At 34.9% G+C, this 21308-nt stretch overlaps 1 protein-coding gene and 1 long non-coding RNA gene across 2 annotated transcripts in view; one reads left to right on the top strand and one right to left on the bottom strand.

The window, feature by feature from the left end:
• The window catches only part of LOC149740720 (uncharacterized), a 163843-nt gene extending 150123 nt beyond the window's left edge, over positions 1-13720 (top strand). Inside the window, exon 2 of the long non-coding RNA XR_016384502.1 lies at positions 12919-13720. This is a non-coding gene — a long non-coding RNA (uncharacterized LOC149740720). The remainder of the gene's footprint in view (positions 1-12918) is intronic.
• LOC149740719 (nuclear receptor subfamily 1 group I member 3-like) lies at positions 137-19376 on the bottom strand. Its single transcript, XM_089873388.1, has 13 exons — positions 18774-19376; positions 12058-12351; positions 11592-11711; positions 10088-10154; positions 9302-9475; positions 8216-8346; positions 6925-7103; positions 5689-5777; positions 5175-5315; positions 4704-4852; positions 3835-3951; positions 2110-2291; positions 137-1793 (listed from the first exon to the last, which is right to left on the bottom strand). The coding sequence occupies exons 2-13, from the start codon at positions 12239-12241 to the stop codon at positions 1728-1730; spliced, it is 1599 nt and encodes a 532-aa protein (XP_089729514.1). The 5' UTR covers positions 12242-12351; positions 18774-19376; the 3' UTR covers positions 137-1727.
• Positions 19377-21308: the final 1932 nt, after the last annotated feature.

Here is a 21308-nt window from a genome sequence, read left to right as displayed (position 1 = left end):
TAAAACTTTAAATGTTCATTATTTACTACCAAATGAGGACGAGAAAATAGAATGAAAAGGTATCCCATCTTCCCCCACTAAAATATAATATCCGTATTACTGATCTACTAAAACTAATCAAAGAATACAACACATATCGGCGGCTATGTCCGTGTTAGTAATAGCAATGAAACACTGGTATATATACTTCAACATTATACAATCCAGTGGTGTAGGGTACGAATAAAAACAACAGATATTTCCTAATATGGGGCACACTGGGTTTTACATATTGAATACTTAGTGGATAAAACATTAGAGGAAAAACGAAACTTTTGTTCAGTGTTTTAAGAGGTGTTTAAGGAACATTGTTAATTCAATAAAAGTAAATACAATTTTAGATAAATTTGATAAAAGGTTTAATAAAATAAAACATTTCATGCAATTTTGGTGTAAACAAGTAATTGGATACCACTCATGTATTTTGCATGATTGTTTAGAATCTACGAGGTTGTTTAGAATCTACGAGGATATCATTCTCTTAGGGTGGAGTTGTAAAACATGCAAGCTAAACATGAAACTTTCAAGGTACATGAAATTAAACTATGTTGATCAAACCACATGAACTTCAAACAGGTAAGCAACTAAAACCTGGCGTGCATGTAAGTTATCGGGGGTATGTGTCCACTTTTGAGACATCAAACAACTGTTATAATTGGAAACGAAAAGATAATTCAAGATTTAAACAAAATCACCTTGTTAATAAATATTCAATGATCGAACCATGATAATTATTACTTTATATGGATCTGTGCGATTTGATATATTTCATTTAATGGGATTTTTTTATGGGTGAGGTCTATAAGTGGGATTTAGGCCAGAGTTGTCCTGTTACCCAAACTTGAATGATAAACCAGAGTGGTCACTACTATATATTAACCCAAGTTTAATGGTTGTTGCTTTCCTTCTTGCCTAGTTGGCGCAAATGTATAAATAAGACACAAGATATATGAGCACACTGTATGCTGAGCAATGATATCCTGGACAAATGTGCTGAACTTGGCGGAGTTTACAACAGAAGCTGGTGGCGCAAAACTCGTCTTTACAATTCAATGCTGAGTGTAGAAACACACTCACAGGTAAGCACTGTCCTATAACTGCACAGAAGGTTTCCTGGCAATTTCTTTGTAGCTTCAAGATGTTTCGTAATGTGAATATTGTCACAAAAATGTTGTTTTTTTTCCTGAAGATTTCGATCAGTTTTGAGTGTTTTTAATTCCAGGTATAATTCATTGTAGATGATTTAGGTTGTACCTCTTGTAATGTGAATATTGTCACAAATGATGAGTTATCCCAAAGATCATTGTTACTTTTGACTGTGTTTTTCACTTTTTAAAATTCTTTCCATTCCTATTTGTCAGGATTTGGTGGTAAGTGCAGCTGTCATGTGATGTTGAGCCAACATATGGCGTAGTGGGCCCTACTTGATGCTGCATTTCATTAGTGTGAGGTAGAAACTCAGGACGGAGGCCATGAGTGTAGCGGTTCCTTCTGTGCAGGGTTGATACTATGAACCCTCGATAAAGTTACAATGAAACAACATGAGGAGAAGAGTCATAAAACTTTAAAACGAGATTAAAATAGAAATGTCATAAAAAGTTTCCAGAAGATATTGCTAATCCACTACGGCCTTCATTTCACCACAGCCTATCACTGTCATTGTTTCTTTGTTTGTTATCTTTGTACATTCAAGCGTTTTCCACGGTGGGTTGAACTTCTTTAACAAGAGGTCGAATTTCTTCACCAAATTGTTTCTGTGAAAAGGTTTGGGAAATGTTATGCTTATTATAATGGTGTGTGCATGAGGTGTATGAATAAAACAAGTTGAATTAAATAAACATTGATTGTCACGTATCATATAATGATTACCCTGGGCAAAAAATTACCCCGGTACCCTAGGTTCTACAACCCAACAGTAACCACTGTTCACTAGATAAAAGCAATGCCTGTCTTGCCCAAAGACACATTTACGTCAATGGTAGCAGCAAGGAGCATCGAGCCCGATATCCTTTAGTTAAAATGCAAGCACCTAAACACTAAGCCACGGCACCTGACTAAATAGAAGATTACCTTGACTTGTGAGAAGGCAGTCGTACACAAACTGTTGAGGGTTCTCAGCCTTGGTAGGAACGACATGATGATGGCGAAGCGATTCCGAACTTTCCATGAGCTTTCAGAGTAAGCTTGTAAACATAAAGCTAAAGCTTCTTGCTGATTTTCCACACGCTGCTGGTCCACCAAGTCAGCTCGATCTAAAGAAATGGAAAAGGTTAAAGATGTTTTGATTAGTTTTAATACAAATGCTACAGCCAATATAAGTATGACAAAAAACATTACATATAAGATAAAAGTACTACATTTATGTGATACAAAAAAAAACTAGAGATCAGAGGCTCTGTGGTTAGTTTTAATACAAACACTACAGCCTACACCTCATAGCCATATATAATAAATGCATGTCATAATTGTCTTCATCGTCATATGTTTACAACCAAACACTATCTTTAGTGATGTCAAAGTTTAGAACAAGGCATTTGATGTGACAGTTTAGAACAAGGCATAACGTAATCTTGAAATCTTTTTTTTAAATGTCAGTGAGATAATTTGAGCGAGATTTACTTTAACCAATGTTTAGTCTGCCACGGTGAGATCACTTTGATAAAATCTCCACGTAAGATGGGCAAATCATTGGTTACAATTTATAAAATAGGGTGTGGAAAGATGGGACACCTTTTTTTTGTTTTCTTGACTCCCATACGCGGTTGTTATTTTGTTAATTGTTTAATACATACTTATTTTTTAGATAAAAAAGATCCCACAAATACCTGCTAAACCACAGCAGAGTGCCAATATACATGTTAACATAAACATATAAAAGGCCAAAGAGGCTGTTGCATTGGAAAAGTGACACAAAAGTCCTTACTTAGTACAAAAAATCCAAAAACTTAGAGAGAAATTTAAAATTAATCCATTTTAAAAGGGATAAAAAAATCTATAATTTTGTAGCAGGATAATTAAAATTGCAGAAGTTTAAAGGAAAAAACTCAATTTAGAGAAAGTTTTTGTTAAATCCCTGCACTTAATATTGCAGTGTCAATCGGTAACTGCAAGAAAACATGGCCTGGAGGTATGTTAGTTGCTGTATAAGTGTATAAGCCACCCTTGCCGATTGTATCACAATTCATGGTATACTAATGTAGACGGGTAAATATTTAGACAATGATAAAACCTTTGTGAGATTAAATCAACTTTAAAATATATATAGGGCAAAAGAATTGTGAAACTAATGGCTTTTTCCAATTAAAAGTGAATTTAAAGTAAAAAACATTTTAAGTGTTCAACCAAAAATGAACAGCCACTTCCTAAAGTTTGTTCTATTTAAATTAGAGACTGACGATGCCATTTGGGCCAAATATATATCTTTTACTAAACAATGGGCTTTTGTCTGCTAAGTTTCCGTAGCACCAGATCCAGACTTCCTAAAAAATTTTTTTAAATACCCGACTTTTAAATGATTTTTTAGACATTTAAAAGCCCAAATCTAAAAAGACACCAGCAATATTGTTACAGCCAGTATTTTAAGTATTTCTCGGCTCATGGTTTTAAAATTATGTGTCGTAAAAAAGCCCCAAGTTTTCTTCTTAATTTTCACTAATTAATATTAATTCATGAAAAAAAAAATTGTAGGTGACAAAACTTGTTTTGCTGTAATTGCCCAAACAGATAGAGGATGTGATAGTTGCTTAGCCGTAAAACTTTGACAATCACAGATGTAGATTAGATATTTCTACGAACCTGCCGAAAATAGGGCGATTGCAGACAGAGATGACATTTCAACATCATCCAGTTGTAGAGCGCTCAAATCTTCATGAAACTTGAGGTAATTATCCGTGTATTCAACCGACATTCCACCTGGTAATGAATGTAACTTATTTATCTTCCTGTGGCTGGGCAATAACAGTCCATATAGTTATAACACAGAAGTTTTGTTACACACCTTAAGCCTTCTGACAAGTTACCATGTATGTAACTGTTTGAAGATTATTTTTTTAGAGATATTTTTATGTATGGCTGACAAAGACAACACGTTAGTGACCACTCTGAGATACTACCATTAAGTGTTTTGCCCAAGGACACATACCCCACAACCTATAAATCATAATTCAATTGTTCATAAATATGTTGCATTTTGACTTTAATATAAAATGCATAATATTGGATATGTGATATGTCCCCTTTCAACATAATGACTCTTGTTTTGCAGAGTTTTAATGTAACAGTTGGCACCCAAAAGGCATTACATGCATAATTATGTTTAAAATGCGCAAGATGGTGGTAATATCCAAACAAGATAATTATGTTTTCATAGATTTTTATGAATGCCAGTTTTGTACTTGAGTTAATTAAAACATGGGAAAAACTAATACATTCTTGCTTGTATGTAGACTAACATTACAGAGGAAAATGTAACAATATATCAATCTATAGCCATTTACTGCTTCAGTGACTCTGTAGTAACATTACAGACCCCTGACCCTTAGCTTCTGTTCATGTTGGCAGTAACAACAGTAAGCATCGCTAAGACAACAAGCCAGCTTTAAAATTGATGGCCGACATTTTTAAGGCTATTAAAAGATCCAGGTCACTGCCACAGTCATGCTTACCTTGTAAGAAGGAATCTCTGGTATAGAGAATATCAGGCCCAAGGGTTAACGCTTTTTTCTCAAGATCATATGTATAGTTGGCTTTAATAAACAATATCTCAGTGCAGCCCGATTTAAGTAACGCGATTTGATCTTTTAGGTCCAAGTCCCTGAAATTGAAACAACTTGAAAAATACTGATACAAACATTGATTAGAAAAAATACAGATATACATACAAATCGACTATAAACAATATGTATACTGTATGGTATTTGTGTATTATATAAATATATATAGTATTATACTAATTAATTAATAGCCATTTGTGTAAGAGTACCAAAACCTACAAGATTAATAATGTGTGTAAATTATATCCAAAAAAATTACAATTTAAAAAATAAACATAATCCACATGTGTGTTTATTGAAAACATAAAAAATTATAAAAAGTTAAAAATAATACTACAAACTAAAACGCAACCTATAACTTACATAAAAGTTGGGATTTTTTTGCAGAACTTGATAATTTCTTTGATGCTGAACTCCATAATGTCGGTGAAGTGAACAACATGCGCTGGGTTTGTCATGTTGCTTGGTGTACGTGCTGCTATGTCGTTTGCTATGCGCTTGATCCTGAATAAATACAATGAAGATTAGTTTATATACTAGTTAAATGTTATATGTTTGTTACTTCAACAGATAAAGTGCTGTTTTTAACGGTAATTTTTTAATGGGGTTTGTAATTGGCCAACTCTGGCTTACATTTTTGGCCATTGTATGTCGATTTTTTAAGCAATGTTAAAAAACAAGCCATATTAAGTCTTTATATCCAAATAAAAATGATTGCACTTACATAGCTGATATTTACATTATTCGATTTTTTACAATAATCAGATTTTATTATAAAAACAGCTACATTTAATATCCTTGCAATCCATTTAAACACCACATTATCCCACTGCCACATATATTAAATTGGAATCAATACCCAGTTTAAATAACTTACAATTCCAAGAAGTTTGAATTATTGCTGGATGACGAGGGTGATGAACATGGAGATCCTTTATCTGCGTCCTGTCGCACTTCCTCCCCACCCTGTGGTTTAAAGTTATAGAAATTTATTTTTTTAAATGGTTAATTTTTATATATAAAAAAGTTGTGTAAAGCTCTAGTGATAAATTGGATTAAAAAATAAATCCATTTAAAAAATGAAACGATTGTGTTAAAAAGTTAAACTGAATAAATTTTAATACTATACTTGGATAGTTTTTATTAAATTACAGTAAATCTACTACAACCTGTTCCATTATTTCTAATATTTATCATTTGTTTAATATGTTGTGCAAATAAATCTAGTTAATCTAAAGTGTTTTATGAAAGAACCCCAGATACATTTATAATAAAGACTATTATTACACAACATAATATTGAAGGCTTATTGTGAAACTCTAATAAGATTAATTTATCGACGAGACTGAGTTGATAGCATCCTTTGTACAGAGACGCGAGGTGTAACTTATAAATTATGGATTACACCCATGACAAACACAAGGTTATCCAGCTGATTGGAATCGCAACTACATGGTAAGACCAAGACAACTAAGTTGATTGTTATCACTTTAAAGCAAGTTTTAGCGGTTTTTGCAAATTTAGTGCAAAATTATGTGGTCTATTGAAATGGTAAATTGGGACCCTCGTATTTTAAACATTTTTTAAATATTTATATTTGGTGAGACTAATATTTTAGTTGGCTGATAATATATTTGACACAGAATAATTTGCATAACTGTTGTGTTGTATATAAGATTACTATAAATTGCAATGCAAAAATATGATTTTATCTTTCTTTTAAAGCTACATGTATAACTGTATTTCTGCGATACCCATATTGCAATTGATTTATAAGAAAATTTCTTAAAAAAACAACTTGATTCCAAGAAAAATCCTGGTAAACAAGTTCAAGCTGCCAAATCACGTTAATAACTCAGTAATCCTACCTGTTAGTTACAATATATACAGACGAGACGTTGCAACTAGTACTATCGAGTAGTAAAGTAAATCTAACACATTTGTACGGGATTCAACAACAAAGTGAACATGAGATAATGCAAAATGCAAATGAGGTGATTTAATCTATGTGGGTGAGGTCCGGCAGTGTGGCAGGCCATTGGTGTCATGGGACTTAAGTCAGGATTGGCCCATACATAAGAAAATACGAAGATCACATGCAAAATATCCATACCCTGATTACTCCTTTCTCAGGTAAGTTGTTGCTTTGAATAAACGCCGAACAAATTGTGTCCAGAAGTATCTTCTGGTCGTTGGTTAGCTCCATAGGCACCCATTGCATTGTTGCACGTTTTATGCGGTTCGATAAAACTAAAGTTTTTTTCATCTGTATTTCATCAGGTGACATGATACCTGTGGATTATATGGTTGTCAAAATGAAGCATTATAAAAGTATTAAGTCTATTACACACCTAATGCATGTTTTATGCCAAAGGCAGCATTAATGTTTTATTCAAAATTGTCGAGAACTTGGGATTCAGAATACAATAAACTACAGGCCAATTTAAGCTCATGGCTATAACTAATTTCAAGTTAAACCTAAAACCAATTTCAAGTTAGGTCAATACCGTGATCAATTAAGTGGACAGTTACCAACTGTGCAGTCAATTTTTATAGAATTACGAGAGATGGTTAAAACAAAGGACTTTATTTTATCTGGTGTCCATAAAATTATGTCCACCTTACCGGTCAAACCTTTTAATATAGAATTATTTTTATATAGACAAAATCAATAGCCTGAAAGTTTTAAATACAAAAGTAAAGAGGTGGTTAAACAAAAGATTTCTAAAAGTGCTGCGGTAGGAACAGGAAGGGTGTTTAATTATTTATAAATTCAATAACATTTCCTACGCTCTAGTGACTGAGGACTTATATGAGAAGCTGTGGTGACATTTAACACAAAGGTATATTTATCAAACCATGCCTATTATGGAATACTGGCAACTAAATATATACATATATAGTAGCACTTGGTGTATTCTGTTGATATGAACTAAACCCGAGAGGGGAAGGGGGGGCAGGCGAAACTAAGAAACACTACATTAATCAGCAAACATTAAAATCAATAAGTTTGATTAGTTTCATAGCAGTGCTTCTAACAATTACCACCTCCCCTACATTTATAAAAGTTTGGCACCCATTATTATGTCATATTGCAATGAGAATCATCCAACAATAAGGGCTAGATGCCCAGATTCAATGAATTTATTACAGTTATTGCGTTGTCTATTCTAGGTTGCTGGAAACTAAAACTCTGCAGGATTTTACAGATTTATCATTCATTATTTTAATTATTTAAACAGGTGTTTTTAAAAGGAAAAACATTTACGTGAGCTACCAGTCATACTGTGTGGATTGTTTAATAACATTGGAGTTGTGACATTTATTAGGCTCACTACCTATTTAAGTATTCAACCTATTTCTCTGGACTGTATTAGTGAATAATTAATGGAGTAGACACTTACATTCGCGCTTCATTCCAATTTGAATGCATTTTCTCAACCTGCAGGCTTGGCACTGCCTTCTGTTGCTTTTAGTGATGCTACATTGGTTGTTGTATGTGCAGGTAAAAGTCTTGGAATTTTTAACGCTCCGCCTGTAAAATGTACATTGGGAAATTAGTAAATGCAATAAGCTTTCATGCATATAATTTAAACGTTTATTTGTTATATTTTTCGGTTATTGAACAAAAACTAATGACACCTATATTAATTTGTAAACTTATAACAAAATTGTATTTTTTCTACAAGGCAATCCTCCAGAAAAACAATATTTAGAAAAAAGGCGTGTATATGTATATAATACATAGGTCTATAACGGTTATGTTTTAATTTTCTATACAAAATATTGCACTTTACATTGCTGGACAACGAAGTAAAATATAAAACATTCATATCAAATGTCTAGTTTGTGTAAGATTGTACAAACCAGCTCATAAAATCGCTCATAAAATGTAAGGCATAGAAAGTAGGTTAACCTATTGAATGTAGAAGGTTGTGTGTTTACCTACCAGGAGTATATGCCTGGGGCTAGCTACATGCTTTGTATGTGAGGTAATATACATGTGTGTGTGAACAATTTAATGATTGTTCAAAACATATAATGTTGGAATGTAGGTCATGGGTGTTTACAACAGGTTGGGCTAAGTATATAATCATAATGGTTGTCTCAGGCACGTCTGTATGCCTATATACAAATCAGTTAAAAAGTAGGTCAATGTCAGTGTCTACTCTCTACATGCAAATGTAATGAAAAATTTATGTTCGCGTTGCCAGGCAGCTATGGTATATCTACAAGTGCCTTAATATATCATATCATCAGTATACAAATTTTTGTATTAGGTTTATATATATAAAATAAGAAACAGTGCATTTTAAACAGTTTGCCACCTACGCAAACCACAATTGAGTTTTGCCATTCAAAAACATACTAAAAATGAAACAAAAATGGACACCTTTGCGAAGCCTGCAGCCACAGGAAGCTACTTCCCAATTAACCTTCTAGAGTTGCTTTTCCTGCTTATGTTACACAATTATTAGTTTATTACACACCTGAAGAAACCTTTACAGCCCTCGCAGGTAAGAGCGTTGAAGTGATAACCGGTAGCTTTGTCGTTACAAACGCCACAAACTTTCCACGAGTCATCCTCGTCGTTGTCAAAGAACGATCTACTTCCGTGTGGGACGCTACCACTAGGGGGCCTCGTGGGCTGAGTTTCAGGAGACCTGGGAAGAAAATTTGAATATATTTTTTTTTTCAGAAACACTTTAAAACTTAATACATATAATATATATTTTAGAAAAAGTTAAATGCTTTTTTTTAATGTAAAACAACTTTTATTTATTTTGGTATTTTAATAAATATTTATATAATACAATTAGACACTGGTTATTTTATGTTTTTCACATCCTGTTGTTTAAAAGCGCAACTCATAGTAAACTAATCTGCTGAGATAGACAAATCAGTTTGTTTGGTGAACAAATATTTGATATTGGCACATTCACAACTTTGGAACATGATATCTCATGTATTGTGTTGAAAAACACGGCAATGAACTAACATTACAGCCATGGCGTGTTTAGGGGTAAGTTTAAGCACATGGTTTAACTGCTTTAACATTTAATTGCTTAAGCCAACAGAGTAGATGAAATATGATAAATAAATGATCATAAATTTAAAAAAATTGGATGTCTCTCATGTATTATAAGTGTGTTCTTCTGTTTAATACCAAAGTGCTGTCTCCTTGTTTTTTTACTAAACTGAACGTCTCCTTTTATTTTACTTTGGTTGTGTTGCTAAGTTAAATATTCGAACAATGTTGATTTATTCCTTCTTACCTTCGATGGGGATCTGATATCTTTGGTAAAGTGTTCGGTACAATGTCATGACTTTGGTTGCTTTGGCCTGGAATGGAGGGTGTATGCTAGATATGGTGATGTTATAAAGTACCCAGTGTCGCAGTATCATAGGTATCACAAATGTAATTCTCTACTTTAATTAAAGTACCAAGTATCCTAGGTGTAACGTTTTTTAATTTGTAACAAAATCCGATGTAACATTACTAAAATACAGCTACACTCACAGTTGCCAAACAAAGGAAACCTCATTAATTTGGCACATCAATGCAATATATTTTTGCTCCACTTATTTGTGTAAACTTTCAACAGCAGTGTAAAAAGAAAACATACAGTCAATGCTACACCTGTATCTAAAGTCAAGGCTCCCAGTGTAATGCCTATCCCGGTGTAATGCATTGACATACACGCGCTTAAGGTAAAGATTTTGAAAAATTCCGGGAAAAAGAAGTCAAGTTACATCATTTAACTAAATGGAAGCATAGTTCATGCACTATGAGTTCTAGATATTAATGATTATAACGTGACTTGTCATGAAGTGTGACCGCAATCTGAACTTTAGTTGGCTCGTGTATTGCTCATTAGGCAAGGGAAATGTATTATCGTGACTTGCATGAACTGATGAACTGAATAAGTAAACTGGGTTTCTGTTTTCTATTTTATCTGCTGTGTGTCACGCGTATTAATTTCTATATTAAGACTGACTCATTGTTATGGCTGGCGTATTAGATTTAAAGTTAAACCTTATAGGCCATGTTTACAAGCCAGCGCCCTAACAACGCCTGCTCATTAACATGGGTGCTGTCATACATTATAATAGCAGGAGGCGTAATACAAAATTTACCGCTAATCACACCATGTTTATCCTAATTGGTGTGAACGTTCATCTAAATATGACGCACAACCCTATTACATTCACTTCCATTGATTAAAAAACACATACAAAATCTTCTACTTCTGTTTTCTTTTATAAAATATTAACTGAATTGATTTTAACAGAAACAATGCCATTTCCGAACAGAATTACGAGTTTTTGAACTATTGGTTTTAAAGGTATGATCTATAGTCTGTACAAGCAAAAGGTAGTTTAATGTTTACTATTGTGATAAGTGTTGTTTACTTTTAATTATACAGTTGCCCACAAACCATAAAAACATAAAGGTATAGTAGGATGGGAGAAGGGAGGTAGGCTACAGTTGGCCCAATGCTGATATAGGCTAAATGTAACAATCATTTTAATAAAGATGCAAATATAGTACATATTATTACTGGTATAATCGTCAAGTTCATTTCCAATTTATATGGATAATGTGACTAAGGTCCCACAACACAGCACACCACAAAAGGAGTGTATTGTTCACATTAGCACATTGCTTATAAGTTATAACATATAGTAATGTTAATTTCTATTTAATATGGATAAGGTTCTACACCACACCAGGGAATACGAGATGTAAGCCAGAGTTGGCCTGCTACTTCTATTTACCTCTATGCATGCTTTGTATAGCATCGTATGCAAATGAGTTTAAGATGAAACCTCCTCTTGCTGCTGGATGGAACGCCAGCGATGGATCAGAAATACTTTCTTCAGACTTTCTCTTTAAAGCTGCAACAGTAGGATGAAATGAACACTATGATGTATTAAGTATGTGGTTAAGATAATTGCCACTCCAACGCTAACTGACTAGACTTTAGGTCATTCGTAATGGTATTTTACATTCCTTGGCTTTATAATAACATGGCTGTGTAGTATGTAGTGGTAATAAGTGTGTATAAAGTAAGATATGGTGTAGTACTACACAATTTGAAGAAAACTTCTCCTTACCAAAGTAGTGTAACATGGCTATTATTCGCCAGAACTTAGATGTGACAGAGTGTTATTTTTTTTTACAGGGATTTAGGGCAGAGTTGTCCGATTACCCTAAGACCCAGGTTGGAAAGTAGAACTTTACCTGGTTTATGCCTTGGTTGGTTGTTGTCATTGACTTCATTTCCAGCTTCGCTGCTGGAGTGTCGGAACAGGGGTGACCCGGATGAGATAAATCTGTACGACATATCGCACAGTGGTTCGCTTGTGGTTGTGTGGGCGTGCTTGAAAGGCTCAGCGTTGACCAATGAACCCGCTGTCATCATCATCGTACAATAGTTCCGAAAGTTTTTTAATCACAAGGCCATTTATCGTGGGTGAGTAGCTGCACGCACCCACGTACATTTGTCGACACAATAAACACAATTTATTTTATTCTCTGGAAATAAATAAATATTTTATGTCCGTAACCGAATGCGATGCAATTAGAAATGATTTTTTCAGGTACCAAATCACTAAGGAATATTTAATATTAAATTAAATTGTAAGTAACCAAATTGAAAATTTTTAGCAGTCATAACATGCATACACCCAGGCATGTAAAAAATAAAAATCCGGCCGATACCGGTTTGCATTTATATTTTTTCCGGCAGTTTTCCCGGCGCGTGTGTTCTGACGTCAAATTTTGCCTCTCTATCTAGCCCCGCGTTCGTGCGCCGCTTTCACCATGTACGAGGCTTTTGGATATAAGCCAACCATTTCTCCCGCGGTACTTCGTAGCGTAAGAATTTAATTAAAAACGTGTCAATCATGTTTCGTCTTTTTCCGATCAAAGTCTGATTGCCGCGACGATTTTCACGTGTAACACACGCGTAAGTGTCACAGGACTAAACATTTAGCCGTAAAATTAAAGTTTTGCTACTGAGCTTTTTTAATAAATACGGTATAGTGTCATTAATACTAAGCGCGACAAACTTTGTCCGGTCAACATTGAAATTAATAACAGACGCTAGTTTAAGCAAGGAATACTCTACTAGGATTGCTACTTTAATGAAACTATAAAACTAATCGGCGATTACCAACTACAGTTTAAAAAACTCGCTTGTTTCTACCTACAACGGATTTTCTTTGTAATAATAATTACCGGAAATTTAATAGTGCTTTAAGATAGTTTGTGTTTTATATTCGGTAACACGAGTTGAATATTTGTTCGTATTGTTACGTATTACATTAGTCAAAATCCCTATTATGGCGCAATCAAATACCGCAAGTTCCATACGACATAGCTAGTAATGTTACATCACAATTGCCATTGTCTCCACATAAATGCCGGATTTATGATAATATAAAGCTGTTTGTTACGTCAGAACTGCACGAATAGGTAACTTACGCATACGTTAACACGAAACAAAATGTTACGCAGCCGGCGAAGTAAATAAATTCCGGATTTCCACGCCGGCCGTTTTTTGCCGGCAGTTTTTAAAAATTCCGGCCGATGCCGGCGGCATCGAAAATAGGCACTTTTTACACCGCTGCATACACCATGTTGTAGTAGGCATAAAAACACACCTTGTAACAAGATTGGGGGATGAAAAAAGTGTGGCTTTTAGGCTTTTACCTAACATAATCATAAATAGTTTTACTTGTACAGAGACAACTAATGCGCTTATGATATTACATAGAGTATTAACGCCAGCAAATTCCAACTGTGTAGGTTTAATATGCAAATAAAAGATTCCACGCGGTCAATACAACATGCCAAGTAGTTATACAAATCGCATTTGCTGGTTGAACCAGGTGCGCTACGCCGCAATAAAACGCTTACGGCAAATAAGATTTCTTTACATGTATATATGACCTATAAAAGTTTACAAGCATGCGGCTGAGCTATAACTGCATTGTTGTGGCACTGAACGAATTGCTGCTTAAGTTTCAAGTGGCAACTGTGCGGAAACAGCTAATCTAACATGACCTAATTTGCGCTTGCCAAAGCTTTGTAACTGAGCGTATAAACCAGCTGATAACGTATGCCGTATACTGTGTATACTGGTCCATAAGACGCACCCTTTTCAAAACAGCAAACCGTAAACAGACTTGAATTTGGTAGAAAACCGTTAGCAAAGTTTGCTAATTGAGACGCCCGAAGCAAATTGACATGGCGGACTTCACTAAGACAGTAGGACGGAATTTATTGCAACGTTCTTGTCTCTTGCACCGTCGCAGTGCGTTTGATTTTGCATGTGCCCGTATGTGCGCTGTTGCGTGCGGTTGCTTTTATGCTTTCGCCACGACGCGAGCTACAGAACGATACCATATGTTGTCAATACGTTGCTGCCAGCAATACTTTGCCACAATATTTAATCTAATCGTTCCCAGTTCACTTGAAAGTGCGGAAGCACACTAAACTAGCTGTTTGTGGTAACTATTAAATCTTAATTTGTTTTAAATAATAGTTGAAACTTACTTTGAGCTTACGTATGTTAACTTAGCAGCCGCTATGTTAATTACTGTAACTCTTTTTTCAAGCATTGGCGTATTTAAAAACTTCTAAGGGATAAATAAAACTACGTTATATTAAAAGCGATGAAATTTAACACAGAAAAACTTGTTGGTAAGTACTTTCTTTTGCGCATTCCAGACAAATGGTAAAATTAAGCCCTCAATCCAATTTACGTTAACTTGGCATCTTAAAATTTTGTGTGGCTACGCGCATCGTTGTGGAACCACTAAGCTGGTGCGCCGGGGGCGAGTTATTCTTTTCTCGGCGAGTTTTTACCTTTTCTGCTTGATGAAGCGAGATAAAACACAATGAAACTTCACCTTTAACAAAATCGGTAATTTTGACCTAAGAGTAGACAACAGCGATCTTTAAGCGTTCATTTTGGTCCAGAACTATAAAAAATATTTTCTACTATATAATGAACCGCAAAATCTAAAACAGGATGATACAGGACCTATAAGCGTTCTTTTGAACTCTCAGAGCTAGCGACCTTTAAGAGCTCTGTAATTTTGCCTTAAAAATAGATAAAATGGCATACCTTTAAAACGTTCAAATTGGCCGAGAACTATCAGTAGCTGTGCAGAGTTTTTTTCTCACGTTTTAGTTTATGGTTACTATAAACGACCGTAACAGAAACAACACGATTAAACATCCTTGTCTACCTGACACGTTCATGTCAACTTCTGACAGACGCTATCGTCTTGTCATTACTATATACACTATATGACGTTCAGTAAAACGGCCATGTCCTTTCAAATTATTCTGAATTGTTGTCTGGTATGTGGCGCATAGAACAACGCAGCATTGCGCAGTAATGGGTGTGAAATGGAGTGCACCGACTACTACGTACCTGTCCGCACTGTAAGGACGACCCGTTTCCGCCAAGGTCCAACGAATTCGATGTATGACGTAAACCTAGGTTCTATGAAAGCCGCCCACGTCAGTGACGCCACCGGTAGTGCATAGGGTTATACATAGTGGGTAGTAATGAAAATACGTATACGTAATTCTCATCCGCCGGGGTGAAAATAGGTTCATGACACGTAGCATTCATTCATGCCTGATTTCTGCTTAACATTAGGATAGTAGCGCGGTTTCGGCTAGATTAATTTAATCTATGATCGTTAGAGGCATATCACGAAGAAAACAAACATCGAGCTCGGCAGACAAACGCGAAAATCTAATAATTAGATGAATACACAACTTGTTGGCATCGACAGTGTATCATGTTATAGTTGGGTGGGGTAAGATGGTCAATGTTTTCATTCCATTCTCTTCTCGCAGTCGGTAGTAAACAAAGGATTAAATGAATTTTATAACCGAATCCTCACGACTCCAAAGGAGCGTTAAAAGGGTAAAAAAAATACGAAACACTATGTATATACCAACAGTATCCATCTTACTACTCCACAGTACTATATACAATTCTAATACAGAGACGTGTTTTAAAAACAAAGACAGCTGTTCTTTACGTTACGATGACCATTGATGATGGGTCAATAGAACATCGTCTGGCCGCCACTTACCAGAAATCCAATTTTAATTTGAATAAATTAAGGGTTGGCCGTTAAGCCATAACATTGAACAACGGGCTTAAGCCACAATACAGCTGCAACAGCATCGGGACAACGCACTCGTAGACACCACAAGCCAAATATGCATAAACCGAACAAGCCTAGTCGATAGCATTGACGTTGATGCTTGACGGTGTATCGTGAATATATTTGGTTTGGGTAAAATGGTCTATGTTTTCATTCTATTTATCATCTCATTTGATAGTAAACAAACAATATTTACAAAATAATAGAATTAGGAAACATGGGAGATTATCCGCTAACTATGTCCATCTTGCCCCACATTACTATATTTAATTCATCTACCATTGTAACTTCCGTACAACTATAGCATTTGCATAAAACTAAGGCATTTCTTCATAGACTTATTGCTGCAGGGCATATCCAAAACAGCGCCTTCCCCGATGAAGGCGATATAAATAAAACGTCAATATAGTTTATCGTAAAGAATGTATTGCTTTTACTTTTTAACTGATGCATTTGTCCCATTTGCGTTTTTTTACACGGCTTGTATAATACTTATAAGTGGTCCGGTTTCATCCATACACGTCGTAAAAAGTTATTTCAAGTTTCGAGTCTAAATACATTTTATTTTGTGTCGGTTTTGCGGATTCGCGATTGTCTGTATAAAGTGTCTGACCCTGGAACTATGCAGAGCCGCAGACGTAAATATGACCTTAAATTTACACTGAGCGCTGTCTATTAATAGACACAGGCAAAGCGAAATTTGGACGAACGCAGACACTTGCAAAACTTCTGTCTGGAACATACATTTGCATTACTGTTGGGTTAAAAAAGGATACTGTTAGCATCCAAATCCCATATTTCTTAACTCCGTTTTTTAGATTCGAGAAGAAAAGGTTGAATAATTCTGTAAATATTCCTTGTTTACTAACAAATCAGACAAAAAAGAGAATAAAAACACATCCCACCATCCCCGCCCGACATATTACTTAGGAATTAGGAGGGTGTGTTTGTAATCGTTGATTAACGGAAATCGACGCAATTCCTATAATACCGGAAGACCGAAAGCGCGAATACACGTAGGTGATGTGGGCGGTGATCAAATAAACAGAACTGATTTAGAAGTCAATTGGTGTCGAATGGACAACGATCGAAACCATAATCAAAAATAGATTGGGTTTCGTAATATTCATAAACGAAGTAACCTTTGGATGGTTCAATTTCAACTTCCAAGGCAAATAAAAATTAAAGAAAAACAGCAACATATATGGAAGTTTTTAATCATAATCACAAAACTGTGGTAACAAATGCTTGGTTGATTTTTAAACAATGTAAAACGTGCATTCTTAAACGACAGACTTTTCATAACCATACTGACATTTGTAAACACATTTGTTTCTCTTACCACGCGTTTGCTATCGTAGAAGCGAGTTAGCGCACAGGATCCCATATGGGTATAGTCAGTCGAGAAATTTAGAACAAAGTTTGCACTTTTAAACCGCAGACAGACAACTAGAGAGCAACGGCATGGGTGAAGAGTAATTGCATTTCACGTTCTCGTTGGGTTCGTGCGAACTATTATAGAGTAGTCTGTCTATTTTACAAATACAAAACTATAACCCTATGCTTAAGCATTATAACCAACTCAGAAAATATATAGCAGGGTGGGGGAAGATAGGACACATTTTCATTTTATTTCATCATCCTATTTAGAAGTAAAAAAACAACATTTAAAGAATTGTAAAACCGCATCCTTATGACTTCCATGGACCGTTGTTAATGTTTAAAATAGGATCAGGATTTTATGCGCCAATAGAGTCCCATCATATTCCAACAGTACTATATTGTTTGTCTCTCTATGTAACGGATTCCTGGTTTAATTTATTATGGATTGTGAGTGACATACCAAGACAATACCCTTGATACGATTACTTTAGCCGTAAGCACACGGTCCGGACCAGCGGTTCCCATGGTAGGACTGCCGTTTGGGTGGTATGCGAATTTAAGTCCCTTTATTAATTAAACAAAGTACGACAGTTCCTGTACATAAGCAAACATATACAAAATACATACATACCCATAGATATTTGTTTGCAGCTCTCTATGCAGATGTACGGAAAGAATCAAAACATGGAATTTATACGCGATTAAAAACACTAGAATAGACGCTCATGAACGCTTTGTAATGCATGCACCGACGATACAACAAATCCACATAGTAATGTCTGTCATTATTTCTTGGCGTTTTCGCCATCCACCTGTAGCTTTATTCTGCGGAACTCATAGGCCATATGAATACGTTAATATGACGGTGGAATATCCTTTAGACATCCTTTATACGAGGCGTGTTTATAAGGCCGACTAGGTTTATACGTGGGAATGAAGAAACGTTGTTTTATCGCCTACAAACATAAGCTATGAAAGCACATATTGACACGCCCCGTGCATTACGACTGCTCGTGCCCATACGACCTTTATACAGGATAGGACAAACTGTTATTTAATTTTGTAAACTTTTTTATACTGTAAGGTAAAGGGGCGCCATTAGCACATAATATCCCATAATTTTCTAATTGTGTTTTATAATTATTAATTCTGTTTTATATTTAATAAATTTAAAGTCTTGGGAAAACGTAAAGATTATTTGTTCACTACCAAATGGGACGATAACAATAAATGAAAACATGTTCCATATTACACCAACCAACTATACACCATTCGTATTCTAAATTTTTCTTGATGAAATTGTAAAATTGGTTGCGGGGGGAAAAGAACAATATTTCTCTCGATGTTTATAGTTATACACTACTACTTAGATCTCACCTCTTTTTACGTTAATGCTTAAGTAACCCGTTGACTCATTATTCGACTTTAGTGACCACCCCTGTAGAAGCTATACATGCGATCTTCGCTTTAACAAATGATCTGATAGTCGTACAACTGGCAGACAAAGGATACTCGATACTCCTACAGTCCTACACCGTGCCGTGAAAAGGACCAGATAACCGCTCCATTAAATACGTTGTTTGGAACGAAACTATTACTCATCGTATAACTGTTTGCATAGTGACCGTGGAAATGGTCATTTGAGCCAGACGTCACTGCAGGCCTACATATCACGACCGGAAGGTCAAAAAGCTAATGCCTGGTCACTTGGTTGATTTACATTAGATACTGACGTAACCTCGTGAGATTTTTTCGTGTCCACAAGCGGACTTAATATAAAGGGGAAGTCCCTCATTGCAGCTGTTATGAAAGTGACATTTTCGATTTCAAATACGCAAAATCTTTGCTCGGTGTCACGTTTACGAAGAAATTGACAAACAAATGGCACAGCGTTGTGGTTTGATTGTCTGAGTCGGCATAAATGTACGAAGAAACCAAATGCCTGCTGGAAGGTAACCAACAAGTGGTAATGTAATGTTCATTTGTTATGGATCAATTATCCTTGCTGATTAAAATTGATTTGAATTCCAATTTGAATTAATAAAAATGGATTTTAAAATAGATTTATAATAGAGTTGAATTAAATGATTAAAAAACTTGAACCTATCACAGTCTAAAGCAAATTATACTTCCAAAAGACTGTACTTTTTTTTACGTATAATTAAACTTCATTTAGAAGAATAGGGGTACACACTAAGATATGAACAAAGAATAGCTATACTATACACTGCAGTATAGTGAGTGTACACTATGGTTTAAAATGAAAACCTTGAATCTTTTAGAAACACAGTAGGGCCAAAATTAAAGGCTTTCAATATAAATTAAAATGTAATTATTAAGAAGATTTAATGTCACCAAATTCATCCATTAAACAATAATATGACTGTATATTGGCCAAATGCTTCTTTCTAATAAAGGCATTACTACCAAAAACTATTGTAGCTGTTTTGACAGTGTTATAATGAAATACGGACACAGTATACACTCTTGTTTTGAATCCAAAACAAGCCAGAAATAAGCCAGACAACTGTTCAATCACATAAATTATGACCTTTTTAACCTTTACTTGATAACAGTATAAAAGATGTTTACCTAATACAATATAGTGATAAGTGCCATGTTTAAACAAACAGAGTGAGTATATGTGACCGAAATACAAAGTTAGAAACTAATCAATAATGCATAGCAATTCTTTGTATTGCCTTTCCTGGGGCGGCCTTAGCAGAAATTCATTCGATAAATAAAATAAATAGCAACGTCCTTGCCTTTCTGATTGCTGGTTTGAAGGAGTTCTTGTCCTAAGCTTTCTATTTTGAATTATACTTCTGCTGCTACAAACAATGCAAAGTAACAAAACTGCAAATATGTACAGGTTTATGGAAAGTAACCACACAGACTAACAAACAGTATTTATAATCAATTTTCCAATAGCCTGCCCTGTACGATATATTAACAAAGACATTTTATAATTAAAAACTATAGTTAGACTTACATACTGTAATTTAAAATCTTAATTTACATTAACAAAATTGAGTAATAAGCAAATACGTGAGTAAAACTGAGTCAAGTAATACTACATTGGTTTACGAGTATATACGTCATAAACCACATAATAATAACAAAAGAACTGACACAATTACCAGACAGAAAGCACGTTTATTATCTAACACTGTGTACTTACACCTCTCGTACTAAGACTGTATTTGATTAAATAATATTTTGGAACAGGTGTACACCATACGATTCATTAAATCGTTTACGATTATCTGATGTTTACAATGTTAAATACGGTAAACAACATGTTATATATTTAATTACACGTCAATAAATGTACATGTACTTTACTACCTACGAATTCTAAGCAAGTATGAGAACGTTTGCATTGTTAAGAATGAAATAGGATAGCTGCATACTTCTGAAACTTAACTCTCAACGGGCACAAACAGACTGTGGCAACTGACCTAAATTGCTGAAGTATAATCCCAATAGCGGTTAAGTGATCATTGAGGCATGACGGTCCTTTTCTCCTCACGTAAAGATAGTAAGATACACTCTGTTGGTGTCGGGGATTAAAATAAATTCCTGTGAATACTTTAAGCTCTTTCTTTACATTTGTTCTGTAAAAAGCAACCTAAATAATCGCTGAAGTATACGGTTAATGCTCGCAATTCAACAATAGCAAAGAACATTTAAGCTTTGAGATAACATACAACACGATGTATAACTACACAACGGTCAATAATATACTAATACAGCGCTTACTCAGCATACCAAGAATTTGCAAATTTAGCAACAAGCAGTGAAACATCTTACTGATAGAACTCGGTCATGTGGATCTGTCAGCTGACGAAAGGCTCGAATGAAGAAGGTACTGACCAGTGTCAAATGAGTTCGTTCGGCCCTTCCTTTCTT

The sequence above is a fragment of the Ciona robusta genome, chromosome 2 (genome assembly GCF_009617815.1).
Source record: "Ciona robusta chromosome 2, ASM961781v2".
Lineage (NCBI taxonomy): Eukaryota > Metazoa > Chordata > Ascidiacea > Phlebobranchia > Cionidae > Ciona > Ciona robusta.
This window is presented reverse-complemented; position numbering and strand designations above follow the sequence as displayed.